Here is a 14,414-nt window from a genome sequence, read left to right as displayed (position 1 = left end):
CATGATTTTTGGTTTGTAGTTCAAAGAAGGTGCAGGGAACACGGGTGAGTTTGCCAAGCGATTCTGTTTCAGCATGTTTAATAGGGACAGTAGAGGGAGGACATACTCGATCAAAGCCTGTGTATGATATTCTCAAGGAATTTTAGATTGAAATCTTTAAGCGTAATGCTGCTGGACAGGAGTTAGCAATCGCATCTGGGCCCAGTGGAATGGCCATATCGTTTTCGTTTTTAGCTAAAGAGACTCAACCAATCAACGATACAATTAATGACCAATACAACTCAAACCTAAAGTCCACATGTTTCAGTTGTGGACAGTTTAGAAACTCGTGCTGACTGCCTTAGCCAACAAAGCTAGCATGGCTTCGAGGCGCACAGGGTTTGCTGGTAGCATGGATGCATCCATAAACAGCGCTATGAGCCGAAAAACAAGTCTAACCAGCATATCTGACAGAACTGGGGCAGAGTCCTGTTTTGACAGAAAATCAGAAAAACCTGCATACGGCGCTACTCAGGGCAGTATGACTGTTACGTCGCTGAAATCTCGACTGGCACCGACCATTCACACAGCCATGTCCGCCGCGGTTGATGCTCTTCTGGGTGAAGTGGTGATAGTGCTGAATGAGACCCAACTGGAGCTGGTGCACAAGGAGGAGGAGAATGAAAGGCTGAAAGTTCGTCTGGAGGTGTCTGAGAGGGAACTAAAGACTTTACAGGACTGTCTGAGCAGTGCGCAGAAACTCATAGATCAACTACAGATCTCTTATTCTGGTGCACATGTGGTCAGCCAGTCTGTTTTTGCACCTTCACTGTCCTCCATGACCTCACTGGCTTCAAGCATGGAGCGGGACCCCCAGAATCCACGGATTGTGAGCGGACCAGACCTGGGGCTTGGAGGCTCAGTCACTGAGTCTCTGCAGGGGTTTGGCCCAAATAATGATTACAAAATGTGCCAGCTTTCAATTCAGCCTGATGGATCTGTGACCAATCATAGCCTGGATTCGTTTGGATCAAATACTTCTCATGTGTGCTCCAACTCCAGATCTGGTAACACATTTTCATATTTTCACATTGTTATAAAAAATATTCTGTTACTGTATTGTGTAATTTTTTTATACATTTTTCTCAGATGAGAGCCAGTCCCAAGGACTAGGATTAGCACATCGATTTGAGATAAAGGAAGAGCAGAGACCAGTGCCAGCATCAGTGCAGTCTAACAGGAAAGAGGCCAGTGGGGAAGGTGAACAGAGAAATCCAGAACATGGCTTCATCCAAACTGGAGGAGAAGGAGCCTCCCAGCGCTCCTTTCCTCAGCCCCTGCGTCTCCAAAGATCTGTGCGGGACTGTAATGCTGCCATGCCACCTGGTGGGCTCAGTGACCAGAAAATGGTATCAGGAACTTCAGTGGGGTCCAGCCTGTCTCCAGGTCGAGCAGAGGACACAGCTGGACCTTCAGGAGTGGGCGTAGGAGTGGGACCCTCAGCTGACCGGCCGCACCACTGCTTAGAGTGTGGCAAGACTTTCCGTCTGATCTCCAGTCTGAAAAAACACATTCGTATCCACACAGGGGAGAAGCCGTACCCGTGCGGTGTGTGTGGGCGGCGGTTCCGTGAGTCTGGAGCTCTGAAGACTCACTTGCGCATCCACACAGGAGAGAAGCCCTACTCCTGCTCTGAGTGTGGCACCTGCTTCAGGCACCTGGATGGTCTGCGCAAGCACCGCCGCACACACACCGGAGAGAAGCCCTACGTTTGCGGCATCTGCGGCAAACGCCTGAGCCGACTGCAGCACCTCAAGCACCACCAGCTCATCCACACGGGTGAACGGCCCTGCTGCTGCCCCTTCTGTAACCGTACCTTTAAGGAGCCTGCTGCGCTCCGCAAACATGTCCGAACACACAGAGACATGGGCATTGGTACCAACGAGGACCAACAAGAACCCATAGATGACATGAACAACCTTCATCCTGCTGCCCCCTCCCCTCAGATGAGGTTTGAGGAGTGGGGAGCAGAGGAGGAGGACAATACAGTGGTGGACTGTGTTTAGCAATCTTTGAAATGGTAAACAAACAATACATTACAGCATTATGGGTGAACCTGTTTTAGGGTTTACTTTGCATCCTTCTGTGTGGAACTATATTTGTTACTATAAATCTATTTCCAATACTGTACTGCAAATTCCAGCTATCTTAAATTGATAAGCTTTTTCAACGGCAAAACAAAAACATTGCCAAAGTTGTATATAAGTAATATTTGTTTTTGTTTTCAGCATCGATTATGCATTATGATGGGAAGCAACAGCTCTCTTTATTGAATGACAAATGACCATAATTAATTCAAAAGTACCTTTTTAAATCCTTAGTATTAAGTGCCTGATAATGCACTCGTCTGTTACAGGGTTGTAAATGCACAATGGTTTTAGCCAAATATTTCATATTTGCACATGTAGGAATCTATCTAAAATCTATACAAATGGAGTGCTAATACCCTTTGTTTATGTAGTTTTGGAGAGAGTTGTTATTTCACAGTAACCACAATGGGTTACTTGTGATGGTTGTATTAATCAGCCTCACCACTAGATGTCCCTAAATACTTAATTGCATCTTTTAACTTGCTTCATAAGGGAAGATTAGAACAAAAGATTATGGCACTTTTAATGTGCTATTTTTGTTTTCTGAACTAACTATTCACATCATCTTATTTTTAATCATTTTCACATTCCACAGTAGTCTACTTTTGTGTGTTATTAACTACGTAAACATAACTTCCTAAACATCAGTGGCTGTTAATAATATTAATGTATTTTATATATGTGGTCAAAACATTCTTTTTAGGCGTTAATATATACAGTAACTCTTTCATAATCACTTAGTAGAACTTAAAATCTACAAATGGCACTGAACTGTAGATTATTAATGTATGTTGTGACTTCTCTGTCTTGTCTGCAGTGCTGCATGTTCCATCATTTCTCAGTCTGTTTATGTGAAATGTATCTTTTTTATATGCTTCACTATTAAATACCGTGTTCTCTTTGTTACAGTCTCTCAGTGTGTTAATAACCTTTTTAGACTCGTTTCAGCAAATTTTTCTGTTTTGAACACAAATAATCCCTGTGTGATCTTTGTCAGTCTATTAACACATTGGTTAAGTTGATGCCAAACATCTGAACTTGGAAACAGCCTTGTTGCCTAAATCTGGTATCTATTCTTATTTTTTTGCCTGCAGTGCTCAGGTTCTTAAAGTGCATTTTGTTGTGCTCTGGCAGGAGACAAAGCCACAAGCAGAGGAGTTTCCACATCAGTGCATTGCCAAACAAATTGTGTAGGTGCTGCAGACACGCCCCAAGACAGGTCCAAAATAACACTTAACTACTCTCTCAATGCTCCCTAATGACAGCTGAGCTAAAGGTACTATTTGCGCTGCCCTCATCATTTTAAAGCTGTGACAAAAACAATCTGGACAGAAATGTTTATAAAAAAATTTACAAAAAAAACTACAGCCCTAACAATATCACATTTTGCTGATTTAGTTGTAAGTTCTGAAACTTCTCCTGAAAACATGGAGACATGGAAACATGGAGCAACTCTGCAGATTTAACAGTAAGATACAGACTTACTTTCACTGTTATTTAGTCAATTTGCCCCCGACCCACTTAGGCATGTTTTTCCACAGTGAGAGGAGAAGGGGAGGGGCCGGAGAGAGACATCCACAGGAGGACACTCTGGAAGCACGGATTATGTAGTAAGACTCACTCCACGTCCACCCTGTTCTTATGCTTCAATACTGTGAACTTCATAATTGTGTCGTAATTAACAAACATGATGTCTTTAGCAGTGCATTAAACTATTAAGTTGTAGGAATAAGGTATAACACTGTAAGTTTTGTGAAGACTAAACAACTTTGCCAGAGCATCATTATATGAAACTTGTTTGCAGTGGCTGGTCTCATGTAGATGTGTTGCACAAAGGGAGAGCAGAATAAATAGTTTGTTTCATACAGAGCTTCATATTAAGCTATAATGTTTTCCTCTATAGTTTACAGAGCATGTTTATACCTGTTACACAACACATTCAAATTTAAAATGAGATATTTAACACTAAACTGTGCAGTACCTGTTCTTTCCTGTCTCATTCTTGTTTTTTTTATTGCTCAACTTTATGTTTGATCTTAGGAGACATATTGCATCGTCTGGCATTAAGTAGAATTAGCCTATTTACTGAGGAGGATGTGGACCTGTTCAAACAGAAACTGTTGTAGTAAATACAATCTTCTATAACGCAGTGTTCCCTCTTAAATGATTATTGTAGTGCCATGTGCATTTCATAAAACATGGAATGGTTTATTGCCTTATTATGACTTATTTGGACATGGCTACTTTCAGGGGAGTAACTGTGTCTCATGCTTGTTGTTGACAGTCCTGTAGAAATGTGCAGCCTGTGAACCACAGGAGCCAATGCAGTGATTTCCTGAATGATTCAAAGCAAACACGTTCACTTTTAAAACAGGAAATGACTTGGTCTAAAATTCTTCAGCTTTTGTCCCTCTGTCCCTTTGGACATTTGGTTCCAACAATTTGGAGTAAAAACAAAAACGAGTTGTGCATTAGGTTGTAATTAAACCTAATAATTTATCAGTGAATTATTTTAAGTTTCTTCACGTACTATTATATTCAGTTCACTTATTGAATATGTCCTATAGTAAATCCTTCGGGTACTTCTGCACAATAAAAGCTCTAAATATAGGAAAACACCACTGACTTTAATATAGGCTAAAAGGGATCTAGTAAAACGATTAGCCTGTCAAATGAAAGGTGCATGGACATAAATGATATTTAAGTGTCATTTACTGAGCAGCGAGCGCACACAGCTGTAGTTTGCAGAGGGGTCTGTATTGGGAAAAGGAGGAGGAGGTGTTGGGAGAAATAACCAACAAGGAAACCACTTTTCGCTTTGCTCCTGCGCCGCCTGACTGGCCCCGGGCCAGCACTCTCCAGAGAGGGCTGGCTCACCCGTCTCCTTCGCCACTCTCTCCTCCCTTCTCTGTCTCTCTCCAAGCCCAATGCGCACTCTATCCAAAGTCTCCAAACTCCACAAAGCAACAGGCGAGAGGAGCGCGGCTGAAGCGAGGACGACCACAGCGCTAACCGACAAAACCAGGCGACAGAGACCTTCCAAAGATGGCAGAGGTTTTTATTTTACACGCGGACCTCTTGGACACGCAGGGAAAGTGATTTGTCTTTTTGGTGAGAATATTCGTGGGAGGACTTGTGTTTTTCCGCCGTCAAACTTGTGCCTGGGATCTCAAAGCAGACGCAGCTGGTTTGGATGTCCCGGGAGTTGGTGACGGGCAGTGAAAGGATGCCAGGATGCCCTCAGTGATCCCGGTCCATCTGCTGGTCCTGTGGCTGAGCGTTCACAGGCTGGTGTGGTGCACGGAGCGCGCCTCGGCCCGGGAGCGCTTTAAGGTGGTCATCGCTCCTCTGGTGTGCAAACGGATCTGCCTCAAAGGACACTGTCAGGATACGTGCGAGCAGGGCAACAACACCACGTTGATAGCGGAGAACGGACAGGGGGCGGATACGCTCATTGGACAGGGCTTCAGGGTCGGTGAGTGCCACTACTGCAGCAATGGTTTTATTTAGTGAGGCCTCCACCATCGTATGAATAATAGCTAAACAATGTGACCTCAGGATACACCGTTTAATTCATTGCGCTCAACCTTTTTCATTCAGTAACATGTATTAGACTATTTTTTTCTTTAAATCTTAATTGACATGCTCTTAGGCCAATTAGAGAGATTGGCCCTTGACAGCAATTGCTTCTCCTATACTAAAATAGCCTACAATTCTCTGTAAGGCCTAAAGAAGACCAACTGTTATTCCAAAAAAAGCCCTGTAAAGATAGAATTTCATCCTTTAAAAATCTACACCTCTGCAAAGTAACTCCATGCTGTAGGCCTATTAGACTATTGGGTAGAGTTTCTACTTTCAAAAATTGACTCCTAGTGGTGTATTGCAGTATTACAGCCAAGAAAAAAACACTGAAAGTATGTATTTATTTATTTATCTTTAGATTTGTTTGGTCAGTTTTCCTTTGGTTAAAAACCTTAATTCAAAAATTTAAATGTATGCTTATTTTTGCTGAATTTGATTACATTTTACACCCAAATTTGTCCCAGAGTTTAGGCATATCCCTGTTATGGCCTTATGGCACAAATATTTTAAATAGCCTTGTTTGCATGTGGGAAAAATAAACAAACATGGCCTCTATTGGGGTTTATTTAGCTATTAATGCATTCTCAGTAAATACAACACTAGCCTTTGCACTGTCTCCTTTTATTTTTGAGCTGGCTGATCAGAGTTATAAAATACAAAATTTAAAAAACAAACAAACAAACAAACAAAAAACACATGTAGTTTTACATGACTTAAAATGCTTTAACCTATTCTTTCAAATCATGCAATGAACGAGTTTCTATAAGCTTATAGACTATAAATCAGCTGTCATGGTACAATGTGATGGTGCAATATACATTTCAGAAACACTGTCAACTGAATTAATGCTACTTATTGGAGAAATATGCTGCAATGAAAATATTACCAATACTACAGGAATGTTAACTGCTGTTTTAACTTCTTGACCCCTCTCTGAGGGAGTATTAATAGTCAAAGACAAACTTTAGGCCTGTGTTAGTGAAGCAAACACCAAAAGTAGTAAATAAAGTGACGTTTTCTGGTTTCCCTAGTGTCTTTAAGACCAATTTAAATAGGTGGGTTGAACCTCCTGTGCCTCTGTGGAAAATGCTATCCTATATTACACTTTAATTAGTGCAGCATGGCTCATTACATGCGTATAAATGTCTCTTATGTATGCCTCTCCTGCCTGCGTCTGGTTGGCATGAGCTGCTGCTGTATCAGATCAGCTGTGGTGAGACCCGGAGCCACACAGTCTACATCAGACCGGGCCTCAGTGGGTCCAACTGATGCACTTTTTCCTCTACATCACTCTATTAGGACTAGAAGCTCAGAAATCACACAACCAGTGTACTGGCATTAACTATCACAGAGTTAAGGCAAAAAGAAAACAATGTAAGGGTAAGTTTAATTAAACAATACCATGTAAGTTTAGTCAGGATAATTTAACAGGTGGTTTGTTATATTTATACTTATATAAGATACATGCATATTTGCTATAAAATATAGAGTTTTCTATAAAAAGTTTGTCACTAAACTAGAAAGAAATGCTTTAAGAAAGTATGTACAAAAGTTGAAAAAAGTGGCTGTATAATAGCTATGCTTTTAGTGTCAGAAGTTAATATTTTACCTATCAAGTGAAATGGGCAATTGTATTCATTCAATTCAATAATAATAATAATAATTTTAATAATTTAATAATAATATTTTATTCAATTACTAGAGAGTACCACTTTTACAAATTTAAATGCACTGTTGTAGTTTACTTTGCCCACTTGTTGTATGAGTGTTATAATGACTATGATATCAAATCTTATCTTAAAAATCTTATCTTAATTCCTTGTGTATCTATCCCATCATATTTTGGCTTATATCCTCATTTGTTTTGATTTTTAAAATCTTATTAACCATTTGTTCGGGAAAAGCTTATGCATGTCCTTAGGTTTTTGGGTTTCGATGAGGAAGTTCATTGAGAGTCTGATATGAATTTGTGCTGCAGAGGAGCCAAAATGGAAGCCAGGCAGGGAACATAAATCAGTGTGGAGTTGTTGACTGGACACTGTGTGTCCTTGCTCCTGATGATGGTTAATGCAGTTTGCCCCAATAGTATTGTGTGTGTGCATCTTTGGACGATAAACAAACTTGATCTAATTAAGGTTTGTAGAGCTGCTCCTTTTTGGAGCCAAGTGACTTCCCCTATGACACCGTGTGAAGTCAGATTTTTGGCCAGCCACCAGCTCAGCTCTCCCTCACTGCCCTCATTTCTCTGCTCTGCGTCATGTTTTGGAGCTTTGGTGTCAAATAAGTCAGGAGCGACACAGTGAATTCCTCAAATACCTCAATTCTGTTTTCCATTTGGTGCGCATACATTGTGGAAGCATTTTACAGTCACCTGTCTCTAACTCTTCACTGTCTGGACAAATCTGAAAAAGGTGTGGTAATATGGGCCACCCGACAGAGGCTCCAGGAGAGTGAAGGTAGGAAGGCCGTGCTGTTCTCCAAGAGGTCTGGAATGTGGGGCGGACAAGTGGAAATTTCTCTCTCCCGTGTTAAAACGGCCGTGGCTATAGCAGCAACAATATGAAGACTTTTCCATATTTGTGCGGTTGTGACATCAGCCAAGTGAAGCCAAAAAACTGGGCAAACTCAACCAGTTTAATTTCACAGTGAGCAGACCCAGTTACGGTGCAGCTTTCAAAAAATGGCGTAGAGAAGGAATGGATTTTCATGATGATTATCTTTAAGCCAAGATCCATGTTGACAGTTTTATTATCGCTCACGTATCAGAATCTGTATCTCATTATTATGTGCACTTTATATTGCTCTCAAATTAAACCAAAATGAAATGAAAAATATTGTCCAAAAATATTTATTTAAAAACTAGAATGTGAAATAACACAAGTTTGACTTCAAATCAAATGGTTTTACCACTGGTGCTTATTATGGCCCTTATTATATTCAGCTTAAGATGCACACAATCAGTTGATATGATAAAGGATAGTCACAACTTTTGAGGTGGCCAATACTACAACAATGCTCCTTCTAACCTTTAGGCCCTATAACATTGCTCTGGTTGGTATATGTGCTGTTTGCTCATTCATTAAAGTCATTTATTTTCCAGTAAAGACATGCATGAGACGTTGCATGAGATGTTGCATGAGACTATAATATTCAGCCTGGCTTAAACCATGATGTTAATAAATCACTAATGTCCCCTTTACCTGAGTCTGTGTGATGCGGCTAACACTGAGCTCATTGTCGAACACAGACACTGAGATTATACAATCTGTCTCCTGCCTCTGAAAGTAGCAGTTACAGCCATTACTGCATTATTTAATATACAGGGCAAGAGGACACACAAAGGCATAATAGTAGTGTGTCTGAGTATTCATTATATCAAATGCACTAATGATACACAACATTTCAAGTGGTCACCTATGGCAGAGTTACCAGATTAGCAAAGTGTGTTATTGGATAACAAACTAACTGCTGTACATGCCCTAGTTCTTCACTGAACTCAGGAATATTCTTAATCATGGTTATAGTCACTGAGTTGCCAGGGTGAGTATCTTGGGCAAAATCTTGAAAAGTGTCTCTTTTTTTTTTTTTTTTTTTAGTGAATTGCTTCTGTCAGCCAATTTCAGTTGGATTTGTTTTTCTACTAGATTCTCTTCCTCATGTAATCCCAGTTTTAGGTTCTGGTAGTCTGACCTTGTTGGTGGATCAGACTATGTAAGTTATCTGGATAATCGATTAACAAACCTACAATTTGAAAGAAGGTATTTATGTCTCCGCCAAAAGTGCCTCCACAGCCATTGAAGCTGAACGTTGACAGAAAGCATTTGGATTTTCCCCTTTAAGAACAAGACAAAAGATATACCATCTTTAAATGCATTGTTGATTTTTTGATTATATGATAAAAGCCTTTGCAAATCATAAATTAAAAATACTCTTTCCCTTTTAAGCTTTTTTTCCTCTGTCGGATGTGGAGGAGAGCAATGATGTTTTTCAGATCAAAGCTATGATTATCTCCATGTTTGGTTGTCAAAATATCTCTTAGCCAAGATATTTTTCATCTCTTCAAAGCTTAATGTAAAGTGTCTTTTTGCATCTGCTGCAGACATCCTCTTCATGTAATAAAACAACTTATATTTTTGGTTCTCATCATGTTGCTCTGTTATGATGGATATAGCCTACCCTGCGTATTTTGGTGTCCCATTTGTCTTATGAGCTCATTTTCCATAGACCATACCTTATTATATCTTATCATCCTCACTATTGTTTCAGCGGCTCTTAAGAATAGTATTGCTAAGGAAATAACTTCATTGCTGCCAACTCCAGGCTCCCTAAAATGGGCATCAAGAGAATTGTTTCGGACTATTTTAAGAGTTCTCATGATCTGTATTTAGCTGCTTGACAGTTAAGAGTTTGAGGTTTGTTATGGTTGTGCATTGGTAGTCTCTCAAAGGTCCACTGAAGTTGACTTTTAAGTGCATATGACAGGTTTTCATGTTTTTCTAATAATTATTTTGTTGGTGGAATATATCTAGGGCTGGGAAATTTGAGGAAGATATTTTTTCCTTCATATTAATCCATCTCAGTTTTTTGTTTCTTTAAAAATATATTATATTAAATGGCTTTCTGATTCTCAGTCTCCATGAAAATGTGATTTATTGCCCAGTCCTATACTTGGGGTAAATGTTTTTCATAGTTTAACCATAGTTAAGGAGCAGTTTGTGAAGAAAAGTTGTAAAAAAAATTTAAAGAAGTAGTTCTAAGTAGTCCTAAAAAGGAATCCCTATGTCTATCAATGTCAACAATTCACAAAAATCCATCCAATATGTAGCAACAATTTACACTTAACAAACAAACAAACAAACAAACAATTTTCTGAGGTTAATTCAGTAAAATAAAAATGCCATCATATTTATTCCGCAAATAATGGATGTTGTGTAAATAGACAAACTTCTGGACTGTTGTTTACTTTAACAGTTATGGAATTACCAGCCGTGAGTAAAATTATAAACTTAGGTAAACTAGGCATAATTATTAGCAAAATTGTAAATATAAGCATATGTTTGAATGAAATGTGTATTCTAAAATGACAAATTTACTAATGTTTGTAAGGTTAATTTTATAGTTCAAGAATACCCACTTATTATGACTATGAGTCTGTCAAACTAGGGTAAACAACTCAAGATTATTAGAAAATACGAACATAAAAGTAAAAACAAACAAATAAAAGTAGAATTATGTCAGTTACATTTTAGTTCAATGTGTAATGTAACCTGTCACTTTAAGACAAATGGGCTAATGTTTGTAGTGTTGTTTTTGCAGTTCAAAGCTGCCCACGGTTCTTCCTCTGACTCTCCTTTGACTCTGAAGCCAAGACTCTGGAAAAGGCGGTCTGACGCCGGCAACCCCAAACCCTGGGCACTCCGTATGTCGCCACAGTTTGGATGGGGCTCAGAGATGAGAGCTGGGCACAGCTCCCAAACGCAAACAACACCAAAGGGAGGGAGAAATAAGCACGTCATATTGAAATTTATTATGTGTGTCAAGCCATATCTGTGACTTTCAGCAAAGGATTATGGGATAATATTTATGGATGCACATTCTGTCGCCTCTCCCTGTCTATTTCTGCGTGATGAAGACCTTGTGGTTATTTAAGGGGCTGCCATTTGGGTCAGTAGTGCTTTTGATGAGAGAGGAAAGTAACATGGAAAAAAAAATTGGCTAAATTGATATCTGACCACAAACCACATACTACTTACCCAAATCTTCAGTCTCCATCATTACATCATTATTACGATAGCCTATACATTTTGTACCTCAGCATTCATTCTATCTAAAGCCTTTACAAATCAAAACTTTTTTCTGTCTAGTAATGTTAATAAAAAGTTTATGTGACCGCAACTATCAAATAATTTAATGGAAAAAAAAAACTGTTCTGCTGACTAGTAAATGTAAAGGTAAGTAAAAATCGCATAAAGCCAAATTTAGATTTTGCACAACAACTCAGGGTGAAAAGTGCAGCTCCATTTTTATCCTTTTCTTCCATAAATTCAGTCCCAAAATCTCATCACTTTTGACATGAAAGGCACTTTGAGCTGCGAAGATGGCAGTTCGGTAAAAATTTTGGAAAACAAAGTATCAATTAGAGGTGACTTCGTGGACGTCACAAGGGACCGTGTGTATGTGTGTTTTTTTGGTGCGCACCCTGTTCAAACAAACAGCCTTCTTTGCCATCTTTGACACTCTCCTCCCAGTTACTTGGTGAGGGGGGAGCAGTTATTTAAAGCTATACAGAGGAATGCAAGCAGCCAGGGACTTCAGCCTCTCTGGAGCTGCAGCGATTAGCCAGGGTACACACAACAACACAGTGTCCCGGGCCAGACTGTGGGGGCCTATCTGTTCCTTAGGTCATGGTTCTCAAACTGTGGTGCAGGTATCATCATTAGTACAGCAGCACTAGCCTGTCAACTGGTAGTTTGGTTGGGGGTCTGTCACCTGCTTGTTTCTATGGATATGTCATTGCTATGCCTCTAATGATCCACAATATGACATTAAGCAACTCTATCTTACATTTATTAAATTTATGGTGGTTTTATAGCTAAAAATACCTGGAAAAACAGGCATTCTGACTCTGAGCGTGGTTGCATCTTCACAGATCTGACTTGTAACTTGGTCTGGTTTGGTCTCCATGAAGATAGAAAGGTTTAATACCATACTGTAAAATATTCTTGATAAAGCAATAACAGCTCCATGGAGAAAAGTATCTGACAGGCCCTCCACCAGAAAAGTCATATAATGCACCTTTAAGGATGCATGGGGCAATAAACAGTAAAGTTGTTAATTGTGATGAAAAGGGAAGACAGTAATAATATGTAGTACATTTTGTAGAATCGCAATAATCGTGATAGATAGATTTTCGCCGTGGTGCCATCAGATGTCCAAAAAAACCTGCTTATTCATGAGGTTTTCTTGTAGATCATTGTGTATTAATTATATAAACACAGAATGTTTTTTCTAATAAGAAGTGATTCATGTTTTTATAACTCACATTTTTAAACCAATTTCTCCAATTATAATCATAATTATTGTGATATTATTGTTAATCACCATGACCAGTTGACCATGACAATTGTGACCATGGTGGTACTCAAAAGTTTAGTTTGGAGACAGTGATGTTAATGGCTGGTATAACTGAGCTGGAGTCGTCTGTTAGATTAAATCATTTGGGTTTAGATCCTTTCTTTTTTTTATTTTTTATGTTTTGCTGTTTTGCTGCAGTCCACCTGAAGACTTGTTTTTATCCTGGCCATATATTATGAGTCCTATTTGTGTTCGTTTAGTTCTCTTTGAGTCCTGTTTGATATTGGAGGCTAAATCTGTTGATTTAAATCAGGGTTAATCCTGCTTCCCTGCCTAGTCCAGTTTAAATTCAGGAATAGTCTCAGTGTTTACCTGCTTTGTTCCTGATCAGTTTTGTTGTTCTTTACTCTAGTACATTGTTTATACCAAGTTCTGACCAGATTTGGAGTCATTTTAGTCCACAGATACTCACATAAACATATACTGTACGTGCTGGAGACCTTGCCTTTACCTATGGGGCAACTGTCTGACATAATCTTGGATGCAGCGATGTCAGCACTCCTGTGCACCTTCCTGCCGCTCCCCTCATCCCTTCAGCTTAGACAATCATTACATGACATCATGGGCTGCTCAGCCAAGATCCTGTCTCAAACTCTTCTTTTCCACACACGGAGCAGCCAAAGGGGAGTGACACGAGGCTATAGCTGACTGGATAGATGCCCACCCAAGAGCCATGGAAACCACAGCATATTTCCATGACATGTGAGAATTGCATTGTGTAACGAAGAACTATTGTATTTAGTTTAAGATAATTGCTCACTTTTTTAGACTTGAGGACTGAAACGTAGTCTTCGTCGTGGCCTGTTTTACATCAAGACTAAACAGCAGTGCGAACTTTGCTGCCAAAAGTTTAGACCTCAGGCATCCTTTCCCACAGAATTAGTGCAGTAAAACTTACAAACAAAAGACTTAGCAAATTACCAATTACCATTATAGTGAGCTGCCAGATTTAGCCTGTAGGCTCTTATCATCTTATCAACCTGCAAGCCACAGTGAGACAACAGCACTCACACAATCTGATCATATTTAGACATAATAAGCCATAAAATGTGTGACCATGTCAAAAATGTTTATTTTAGTTGTCACATGATGCCTTTTTAGCTTGTTTACATATGACAACAACAAAGATAATATGGTACATTCACTGCAAAGTTTCCATAATTTCTTTTTGGAAGGACATAATGTTGTGGCTGGTGTTTTTGTTAAGCAGAGTATCTTGGATGGTCACATTCAAATGAAAGCCAAGAGGAGTTACACCAAATACTTTACAGTTCATGTACAAAGTAAGTAAAAACATCTGAACAAAAATAACTTAGACTGGAAAAGTTCTTCATGAAGTAAATACCAAGAGGTAGGCCTTTGCCATTTCTACCGCCCCCGTACCTGCAAGGATAGTGTGGTTGTAATACCAATTACTAACTAAATTTATCAAAGCTAATTCCACAGTAATAATATGCATATGTATTTAGGTCCAGCAGACTTGGCTTAGAAAAGATTTATTTTGGTTGGTCCTCAAATTATGCTCTTTTTGTCCCATAAAAAAAAAATCCTGTTCCACTAGGCACTTTT

At 39.3% G+C, this 14,414-nt stretch overlaps 2 protein-coding genes across 2 annotated transcripts in view; both read left to right on the top strand.

The window, feature by feature from the left end:
• Nucleotides 1–3,032, top strand: si:ch1073-224n8.1 (zinc finger and SCAN domain-containing protein 25). The gene is made up of 2 exons (XM_020923122.2): nucleotides 1–1,046; nucleotides 1,129–3,032. Exons 1-2 carry the CDS (start codon nucleotides 359–361, stop codon nucleotides 2,043–2,045), a joined length of 1,605 nt encoding a protein of 534 aa, XP_020778781.2. The 5' UTR covers nucleotides 1–358; the 3' UTR covers nucleotides 2,046–3,032.
• A 2,023-nt stretch (nucleotides 3,033–5,055) lies between these two features.
• The window catches only part of ltbp3 (latent transforming growth factor beta binding protein 3), a 33,146-nt gene continuing 23,787 nt past the window's right edge, over nucleotides 5,056–14,414 (top strand). The window contains exon 1 of the mRNA XM_055148242.1: nucleotides 5,056–5,604. Coding sequence (XP_055004217.1) covers nucleotides 5,364–5,604 — 241 coding nt within the window. The 5' untranslated portion in view covers nucleotides 5,056–5,363. The remainder of the gene's footprint in view (nucleotides 5,605–14,414) is intronic.

The sequence above is a fragment of the Boleophthalmus pectinirostris genome, unplaced genomic scaffold, assembly GCF_026225935.1.
Source record: "Boleophthalmus pectinirostris isolate CB_2022bp ecotype Guang Dong unplaced genomic scaffold, ASM2622593v1 HiC_scaffold_12, whole genome shotgun sequence".
Lineage (NCBI taxonomy): Eukaryota > Metazoa > Chordata > Actinopteri > Gobiiformes > Gobiidae > Boleophthalmus > Boleophthalmus pectinirostris.
This window is presented reverse-complemented; position numbering and strand designations above follow the sequence as displayed.